Source organism: Vigna unguiculata, chromosome 2 (genome assembly GCF_037176805.1).
Source record: "Vigna unguiculata cultivar grain cowpea cultivar isolate G323 ecotype 2 chromosome 2, ASM3717680v1, whole genome shotgun sequence".
In the NCBI taxonomy this organism is placed as follows: Eukaryota; Viridiplantae; Streptophyta; class Magnoliopsida; order Fabales; family Fabaceae; genus Vigna; species Vigna unguiculata.
Window position 1 is genome coordinate 32,870,989 of NC_140793.1, and position 10,461 is coordinate 32,881,449.

The window sequence follows — 10,461 nt, forward strand, 5'->3', positions numbered from 1 at the left end:
AGGTTTTTCATCCAACTCATGAAAATAGGGTCCGGTATGTAACCCCACGTAGTACCCCCTCAAGCTTGCTTCAACGTAAAGTTAAGATATTTTATAAATATTTAAAATAGAAATTATAAATATAAATATTCTTATTCTTATTATATTACCTAATGACAAAGTTTTATTTATATATTAAATTAAAATAAAAAATTATAGCAATTTTATTTAATTTTTTAAAAGCATTATGTTTCACTCCAAAATGACGACAACAATTTTGATAGGTGGTCCTTGATTTGATGCATCCTTTGTTCATCTTTCTGACACAACCCAATGGGTTGGTGCCCATAAACACTGTCCATGTTCAAATCCTCAATTCCTAAAATTTGTAAAATGTCAGAAATCAGAGAAATCAAATGCAACCTACATCGACCACTAACACGTATTCACACGTGATATATATTAAAATGAGTCAAAGAAAAAGAATCTTAGTTTTTATTTCAATTTTTATGTTACATGAAAAAACAAATGACCTTGGAGCGAAAATATTTCAGTTTTAATAGTGCTACAAGTATGAAAATGATTTGTTTCTCAAAATCTCTTTAAACAGTTGCTTTTATCTTTTGTTTGATTTATTTCACGAATTACTTTTCATTTTCAATCACTATTAACCACAATTTCTTCTCTAAAATCTTACTTTTTATTTTTATTTCATCTATTCTTGAAACTCAATCCTCTTACTTTGTTTTGATGTTTCACATTTTGTATACATTGCTTCTCACGCAGCTTGTGCATGCAAATTTCAGAGTGGTAAGTGTGAGAAAAGAGAAAAGATAGTGGTGGAGTTGCGCATGGGTGGAGGATCTAGATTCTTGAACTTCTTGAACTCAGAATTAGGATTTAAATCTGCGGCAAAGGATAGATAAGAAAAAAAAGGAAAAATATACTATAAACTCAATTTCTTGACTCTCATCCTAATTTAATATGCGTTATTGATTCTTTTAAAATAAAAGATACTGATACATTAATCAATGAATCACACCAAATCACATCAGATAATAAAAAATGAAAATCATAGCATTATTGATCTGGAAAAAATTCATAGGGATGCAACTGAAGGCCAAAACATGCCGGATAAGGAAAGTATATATATAAGCAACGTTATAGATAGAAAAGGCAGAGAGAGGGAAAAACGTACATACACACATTAGATAGAGGGTGGCAAGGTAGGACCGATGCTTCTTCTTCACTCCCACACACCATCACCCTTCCGTATATAACTCTATGTGCCTACATTTATTATCATTCAATCAAACACAAACCCAAACGCATACCACACTACCCACTTTCTATAAGGAAATCCAACAAGTTCACATATTTTTCCTACCCTTTTGCTAAATTACTTCAATTTACCACTTTTGATTTCATTCTTTTATATCTCATCAGAGGTTGCATTGCTTTGCCACCATGCATCCTGGGACAAAACCAAGGAGAAAAACGATAGGGAGGGAGATACATGAATCTATGTCACGTGGACCCGACGCAAAGCAAAAGAATAGAGACCCGGCTTTAATTTAACCTACTGAACAGTGAATAACATAGTCCCACTTTGTACTCCACTCTGCAATTTACTAGTTTTTTCCCCCTTCGTTTAGAGTAACAGACCTGCTGTGACATCAATTTTCTGGACCACAGAACTTGTTGTCGTTAACCTACTTCTTCTCTCATTGCTGTCATCAAACACTACTATTTCATAAGCTTACTTTTGGTAGCTTTTTTCCTCTTCACGTAAACGTTGCTCATCCTCGTTTTACGTTCTTGCTTTTTTCCTAATATGTTGGCAGTAATTAGTGAAAGTGAAAAACCCAGCAGCATATAAAACTTCAACATGTTCTACCCCGAAACAACTTCAACGTGTCATTTCAATTCTATCTATGGCATGAATTTGGGCCCACTTTTCCTAAAATATCTAAGATGACGCTCGTGATGACGCAACAGCGCACGTTTCTCATCTTTTAAGTCATCCCATAAACAAATGGATTGGAAGGATGATTATTCTAACATTATTCTACTATTATTGCAAACAACCAGATACCAAAGTTTTGGATCTGGTTCGTCGAAAAATGAAATCTGTTGTGCTGCATACTATTTTCTATTCAAATTGCAAGTAGAGACTGCATAAGAATATTTTAAACAAAATCCATCCACTCATACAAGGCAATTTTTTTAAGTCTCTGGTTCATTAACCATTCAGATGCTGTTCCCTCTCATACTCACAAGTCTATAATCATTGAAAACACAACTGTTGCACAAACCAATTACTCCTCTGCTCTGTTCCCATAAAGTTACATCCCATAAATAAATGGCCCCATACCTGTTTTTCCCCAGTTAATTAACATGGGTATTAGTACGTAGTACTCATCAATTTTTCTTTCTCCTAAAAGTTAAAACTGACAGAGGCTTTAAACCCCCAAGCAAGCCAACCCCTTCACCATTTATACCCTTTTGGTAGCTTCCTTATCTCTCCCTCTCACCCAATGCATCATTGTCCTTTCGAAGCTTTAAACGAAAAATGATAGGTCCTTCTCGTCATAATAGCCTTTGTCTCACTGCTTTTGGCCAAGAGAACTGACTCAAAGGACACCATTGATTGAGACCATTCATAACCATCCGGTGATTTTTCCAAGACACCAAATAAATAACCCTCTCTCTAACTATAACTGTCTCTCTTAGCGTAGGAGTAAAAAATGTTTCCCAGCTAATACGAAACTAAAATCTGTCTCAGTGTTTAATGTCAAAAGCTAAACAAAACCTGCACTGTTAAGGAAGGAACCCAAGCTAGCATCTTTCCTTTGCTAAGTTTTCAAGGCCAATACCGATCCCAGCAGAAATAAGGAACAAATTGACAACCATGTGTGAGTGATGGATATGCATCCCAAATTAAGAAATGAATATGTGCTGTCATAAATACTATAGCGCAGCAGAAATGCAATCATATAGCTATATAAGATCAGAAAATTTTAGTCAGTTCAAGATTTCGTCAGTTGGTTAGCTTTGACTGACCTATTGTACAAAAACCAGCGAGTTCCCAATTTGGGTTTCCCCTTTTTTTTCATCCCTTCTTTCACCCCATTAGTAAAGTTACACTCATGTATAAATAATCTTGAAGGGTCATGAATTGAGGGAGTGGAACCCATTTTTCTGCTACCAACTTAGGGAGGGTGTAATCTGAGGTGGGAATCCTGATGATGCTGCAGCAGTTGCTAACAAATGTGGATGCCCGGCTTGCCATTGCTGTTCATCAGACATTGATAACGAAAGATCGCTTCCAATACGGCCTCCGTTGTTGCTGCTGCTGGGAACCTGCATGTTCTGGGGACAAAAATTAAACTCAGTTGGACGTTATAATAAGTACACCCTCACCCAATGCCATTTTCTGTCATTAAAACTGAACGCATGAGCCAAAACCAGGATATTAATTAATGAAGGGGTACCCACATGAAAAATTGGTGGGTGAAGACGTGCAAAATTATGAGACAGTTGAGGCTCAGCAGGTGACCTATATGGACCATATCTATGCATTTCTTTGGTCGTTGGAGATTGAAGGTGAGTTTGGCTTAGCAGTCTCAAGGTTTCACTCTCCCCGAGCCAATCTCTTGCATAGGCTTCCATGTTGCTCCTATCACATGGTTTTGGTAGTATATTTACAAGCTGAATCAAATATAAACAAGAGTCAAAAGGGGTGATTAAGGTACAACTCAACGGGAAATTAATCTAACATAAGAGTGAATCAGCCAGTAAATAACGAATTTTATGAAATATATTACATGAATCTTAGGATTAGTTCCTCCATTCCTCCAACTAGATGCAGGTGGCAGGTGTTGATCGGACGCAGAATTTGGGAAGTGATTCCCCGATATTTGACCATTGCCAGGCCTAGAGCTCAAATTGCCCAAACTCAAATCCAGATTGTGATCTGCAGCTACACCTGAGGAATCTGCCACCCAATATTTCATTTGACTAAAGAGAATTGCAGATGCGAATAACAAAATACATAAACTTCGAGGAGAAACATTAGTGAGTTACATAAACCCGCAGTTCATTCCTTGATTACCAGAATTAAGTTCATTATCATATACGCTGGGATCAAAATTGGTGACGGCCTCTTTGCCGTTGCATTTTATTGCCGCTTTGTCATATGCCCTATTTACAAAATGCGCAAAAAAGTTTCAAAACCCTAGCATGCGTCGATGTACTTGGCAACTTTCTAAAAGGTGGGGCAATCGTGGAATTGGGAGGGAGAAACATCAAATTGACATGTAAACAAAATAGGTACCTTGCAGCTTCAATCTCGGTGTCAAACAGACCCAGATAAACGTACCTGGGGAATCAAATCAAATCAAATTAATTTTGTCACCGCATGAATAAACCATACACACATGATGTACAAAACACATAAGATATTATAGAATATAATAGCAGATAAGGTCCTACTTTTTTCCCAAAAATTGGCCCATTCGAGCCTCCCATCGTCCACACTTGTGCAAAGTTACACCTCTATATTTGGAGCTTCCTCTCGGAAATCCAGTGCTTTGTCGGCGAAGTACGTGCACAAACTCTTCCTTGGTTAAATTGTTCATCTATCATAACAAAACATTAATTAGACAACTCACCGTAACAAATCAAGACAGACAAAATAGTACTATAAAGCGGTGTAGGAGATAAGAATCCCGCGACTGTTCGAGATAAGATAAATAACTTTCCACGACCCACCTGCTTCAAATCTTCTTCATAGTCTTCTATGTTGAAGTTTATATCTGCCTCCACTCCCCGGAACTTAATGGCCGCTCTATCATAAGCACTGGCACAGATACATAAATAAAAGCATTATTTTTAATTTCAACCTTGTATGATTTTTTAAGAAACGAAGTTTTACATGGATTGGGTTTGAGGTATAGAAAGTATGTTAAAAACTGGGTAAACAATAGATAGAGAAGGAGCAAGTGCTCACCGAGCAGCTGCATGTGCTGTGTCAAATCCACCTACACAATTTTACCCAGACAAAACTATCTCGTCAGTCATCCCTTAAAATTTCCCCCACAATACACTCTTGTCTGCCTCCCAATTCGTATCCACAACAAAACATTATTAAAAAACAAAAACAAAAATCAAATATGCACAAACTGTACATCAAAAACTACCACATACGCAATCCTTCCCTTCGTAATACTTACCCAAATACACTTGCTTTCCACAATCCCTGCACCACAGCCACAATCAAAGGAATCAATATCACACAAACGTTGAGAAATTGTTAGAAATTCTTCGAATAAATTCATGCAGCACCAACCATATATGAGACTCCCATCTACCAGTTCTTCTGTAAAAGGTAACTCCGCGATACTGTGAGCTTCGTGACCGTGGTCCTCGCCGACTTTTCTTCATCGGCTCCGACACTTTCACTGATTTTCCGGCGCTAAGAGTTTCCGATTGACGGAATTTCACATCTACCCAGTGAGCTCGAGGGAAGGAGCTTCCGCGGGCGACGGCAGCTGCTTCGGAGACAGGAAGATCGGAATCCACCGAAAAAAACTGCTGGGTGACGGGTGGGTGGTCACTGTCATTGTGTGTAACTGAAAAGCCGAATATTTTACTACTTTTTCTCTCCAATGTTCTGCTTCCACCCCTGTCACTGTCTTCTTCTTCCAATCCATCTTCGAGGACCACAGCAGAGGAACTTGAATTTGAAACATATCCCACTCTCCTGCCTTTATCATCATCCAACGAAGAGCAACCTTCAGATTCATAGTCCTTCCTCTGATGGGGAGAGTCATTCAGATCCCACATTCTTGAAGAATGACCTGTGTTACTTTTCTGAGGCAGACGTATAGCTAGGCAGAGGAAAAAGAAAAGGTGTAAAAAAAAAAAGACCAAGTAACCAACCAACCAACCCAGGGTGTGCTTTGGTGTTGGCTTGGTGCAGAGAATAAAATAATGGAGATAAGGAATAAGGGTATGGGGAGAAGGAAGAAAAATCAAACCTAGGACTAGTGTGAGAGAGAAAGAGGTAGGTGTTGGAAAAAGGCAATAAAGAAGGTGGTGTTCAAAGATCTTTGTATTCCCCTAACTGCCCAATACAGCATAGACGAGGCCAGTTTCAGCAAGCTTAGCCGAAAGCTTTCCACACTCTCCTCTCCTCTCTCTCTCTCTCTTTTATATTACTAAAAAACACAATCTATTTTTATCATTAAAAAAACTAGTGTACTGTTACCTATTTCCGCTTTGACGGGATTAATGAGACGCAAGTGGTGAAAAAAAAAAAAGAGAGTGAAGCATCCCTTTCTTAAAAACTTTCCCACGTTAACAAAATCGAAAAGGAATCTGTGTGTGTGTGTGGTGGAAATTACTTCGGCAGTAATGGAAATAGACAGCGGAAGGAGTGGAAAAGAGAGATAATTACTGAGAAACAGATTTTGTTAGGTTGTAATGGTTAATGATGAGGTTAGGAGAGGAAGGTCCATGGCTCCGCATTTTTATCTTATTAGGATTATGACTAAGTTTTAGCATGTGGGAAGACACAGAGGGTGAAAAGAGGAAAGTAAATAGAGGTTTGAAGGAGGGTGTTATGGGGAAGAAGGTAGAATATTAGTTATGGTGATGTATGTTAGTTTTGTGAGTTTGGCATGAGAGAAGGGAAACGAGAATAATAAAGAAGTAAGAGGAAAGTTTTTCCAGAAAAGTCCGATCCAAGAATACGGGAAGAAAGCCACGTTTGCCTCTTTGGTTCACCAAGGGTCCAATACCCTTACAACGCTCTACCTCGTATTTATGACCAATTTCCTCTTCTTTACGCGCCTCTTCTGCGCGTTTTCTCTTAACCTTCACTTCTATATATTCTTCTATTTCTTTTTCATCAACTCAACTTTTTTTTCTTCCATATAAATAAATATCACAAAATCATTTATATAAATAAGGTTAAATCATTTCATAGGTCCCCATTTTTGTAGCAAAATCTCAAGTAGGTCCCCCTTCTTATTTGACTCAATTGAGTTCTTATTTTTGAAAATTTGTTGCAATTGGTTCCTTTCCGTTAGTTGACGGTGTTAATTATGTGCCACGTGTCAGTACGTGGTTTTTTTGACTTTATTTTTAATTTTTTTTAATTTTTTTTAATTTTTTTTAATTTTTAATTTTTTTTTATAATTTTTTTTTTAAAAATTAAAATTGCCACATGTCAATCTGATATTGTGCCACGTGGCAGAGACAGTGTGATGTGACAGTGACAGTGCCACGTGTCAATATTGGATGTGAAAAGTCTCAATGTAGTCCCTGTATTTATTATTTTGTCTCAATTTGGTCCCAATTTTTTTAAAACTGAATCAATTTTATCCCTATATCAGATTTAATTTTTATATAAATTTAAAATGATATTTTTATTATAATTGATATTTTTAACAAAATTAAGTTTATTTAAATGTATATTTTGCATTGAACTTTATTTAAATATTGTTTCAAATATTTATATATCCATAATTTATAGACAAATGTTAGAATTGTTATAATTTTTTTTAATTTTACATTTGAATTTATAAAGTTTTTATTTTTAAAGCAACTCTAACATTTATCTATGGATATATAAATATTTAAAATAAATGTTAGAGTTGCTTTAAAAATAAAAACTTTATAAATTCAAATATAAAATTAAAAAAAAAATTATAACAATTCTAACATTTGTCTATAAATTATGGATATATAAATATTTGAAACAATATTTAAATAAAGTTCAATACAAAATATACATTTAAATAAACTTAATTTTGTTAAAAATATCAATTATAATAAAAATACCATTGTAAATTTATATAAAAATTAAATCTGATATAGGGATAAAATTGATTCAGTTTTAAAAAAATTGGGACCAAATTGAGACAAAATAATAAATACAGGGACTACATTGAGACTTTTCACATCCAATATTGACACGTGGCACTGCAATTGCCACATCACACTGTCTCTGCCACGTGGCACAATGTCAGTTTGACACGTGACAATTTTAATTTTTTTAAAAAAAATTATAAAAAAAAATAAAAAAAAAATAAAAAAAAGTCAAAAAAACCACGTGCTGACACGTGGCACATAATTAACACCATTACTGGTCAACTAACGGAAAGGAACCAATTGCAACGAATTTTCAAAAATAGAAACTCAATTGGGTCAAATAAAAATGGGGGACCTACTTGAGATTTCGCTACAAAAATGGAACCTATGGAATGATTTAACCTATAAATAATTATCATTGAAATTTTAACTGCATTTTCTATTCTCTCCTTTTTACCCTCTTAGTCTTAACCGATTTTATTACTCATAGTAGGGAGTATGTTTGTCTTGAAACACACTTGCAAAATTTGACAAAACTAAAAAAATGTCATGATAAATTATCATACCAATTTTATTTAATAAAAATTTTAAAAAATTATTTTATTTTACTGGACGGGTATCTCAATTTATTTTCTATTAGAAAACTACTAATTTGTAATTATATTGATTTTTTGGAAAATATTTTACCGAACTTTATGTTTAATGTATTTGTAAATTATCAATTTTTTTTGTGACACCCACGTCATATTATTACTGAGCATTGAAGTTTACTCGTTAAAATACATATTTATTTCTAATAAAAAAGTTAAATATATTTTTTATTTTTTAACTTTTAGTATAAGTTATAGTTAGTCTCTCATGAAAATTTCAAACTAATTTAGTCTTTTATTTTTAGAAATGTGTGGATTTAATCTTTTAAATTTAAATTTTTTTAAGGTTAATTAATATCTCAAACGCATTTCTCAGTTAACATTGAAACAAACATGTGTCAAATAATGTAAACGAACTCAAATAGTATAATAAAATGTGTTTGACACATCAAATAAATTTAAAAAGATTTGGTTAAAATAACTAAATTCACGCATTTACAGGATTAAGAAACTAAATTAGTTTAAGATTGTCAAAAAGAACTAATTTTAATATTCAGTATAAGTTAAAAGATTAAAATCATACTCAATCCTTTATAAAATAAAGAGAGAGAAAAAGAAATACAGATTTATTTTCTGTGTATCAATTAAGATGAAAAGTAATTTTTTATAAATACAAAAGTCAACCAAAATATACAACTTAACCCAAATAAATTTATTGAGTTTTTTCTTCACTATTGGGACATGCTTATATTACAGACTTTACGATATTTTGGCTGGAATGTAATTCCCCTTTAGTTTAAATTTGAAAAGTGCTTTAAACTTTCAATGGCAAATGGCAAATGGCTTGGATGTCTACATGTTTACGATAAAATTTAGTTTAAAGTTACCCATATTTTTATGAAGAAAATAATTATGCGAATAAATTGACGAATTTGAGTATGAAAAATAGATAATAATAATGTAATGTCCTACCTACGTAATTTGGATTTATTATTTTTCATAATAGTCATCTTCTGTTTCTAAAATTCTTTTATTTTGCATTTTTTTTGTTTTTACACTCTTTATCAAAATAATTGGTAGGGTTCCCGTCTTTTAAATTCTTTATTTATTTTATTTTTTATTTTAATAACTTTTTCATGTGATATACAATGATAAATGTATTTTGAGACGTGGATGTGATTAAAATGTCAATGCACGTAATAATGCTTAAAAAGTGTAAAATTTGATTAAATGCTTTGAAAAAATAGTCAAATTCTTTATCAGTTTTCTTTTACTACCGTTTAACATTAAAAAAAATATTATATTGATATTTTAGATATTTTTTTAATATATTTTAAAATATTAAAATTAGTGATAATTAATATATTATAAAATACGATACAAAGAAATAATAAAAAATAATAAAAAAAAATTCAAATTCTAAAAAAATAAAGTTATCCAAATCCAGGTGTCAAGACAAATCTCGTTAAGACACGTAAAAACTAACTCGTTCTTAATCACATTATCTTGATCTAATCTAAGTATACATACATGTTGTTTTTATTCAATATCTATCTATCCTAATCTAATTTAAGAGCTATATTAAGTATTGCTTCACAGTAAGGTTTACTAATTTCATGAGCCTCTAAGTCCATATTGGTCATCATGATATTAATTATGTTATAAAAAAGAAAAAAAACTATTCAAGTGAAAGTAGTCTAAAAAATATTAATAACTCGCTTCAATTTTGTTGATGATGTAAAATTCAATTTAGAAGTTCTTTTCGGGTAATATTGCAGAAATTATAATTTTTTGTTTACTGAATTATAAAAGAATGTTGAATTTCATCATGAGTTACATGTGAAATAAATACATTTATTTAATTATATTATCAGATACTAAAATAATAAAAATATAATTTAATAGAAGATATTTTTTTTAACAAAAAATCAAATCAGTTACGTTCACTCATCATTAAAGTTGGCGCAATGGTAAACATTTTGATAATTTCATGATGTTTTGGTTCAGACATAAT

The 10,461-nt window shown here is 32.9% G+C and overlaps 1 protein-coding gene across 2 annotated transcripts; it reads right to left on the reverse strand.

The window, feature by feature from the left end:
• Nucleotides 1–2,956: 2,956 nt before the first annotated feature.
• Nucleotides 2,957–6,610, reverse strand: LOC114173855 (floral homeotic protein APETALA 2-like). 2 transcript variants are annotated; one of them, XM_085670205.1, is made up of 10 exons: nt 5,330–6,610; nt 5,214–5,239; nt 4,991–5,021; nt 4,753–4,840; nt 4,474–4,619; nt 4,316–4,360; nt 4,094–4,182; nt 3,807–3,976; nt 3,478–3,690; nt 2,957–3,342 (listed from the first exon to the last, which is right to left on the reverse strand). In XM_085670205.1, the coding sequence occupies exons 1-10, from the start codon at nt 5,824–5,826 to the stop codon at nt 3,184–3,186; spliced, it is 1,464 nt and encodes a 487-aa protein (XP_085526331.1). In that variant the 5' UTR covers nt 5,827–6,610; the 3' UTR covers nt 2,957–3,183. The 2 variants fall into 2 exon arrangements, with proteins under 2 accessions (XP_085526331.1, XP_085526330.1); XM_085670204.1 differs by having other exon boundaries at nt 2,957–3,351; nt 5,330–6,587.
• Nucleotides 6,611–10,461: the final 3,851 nt, after the last annotated feature.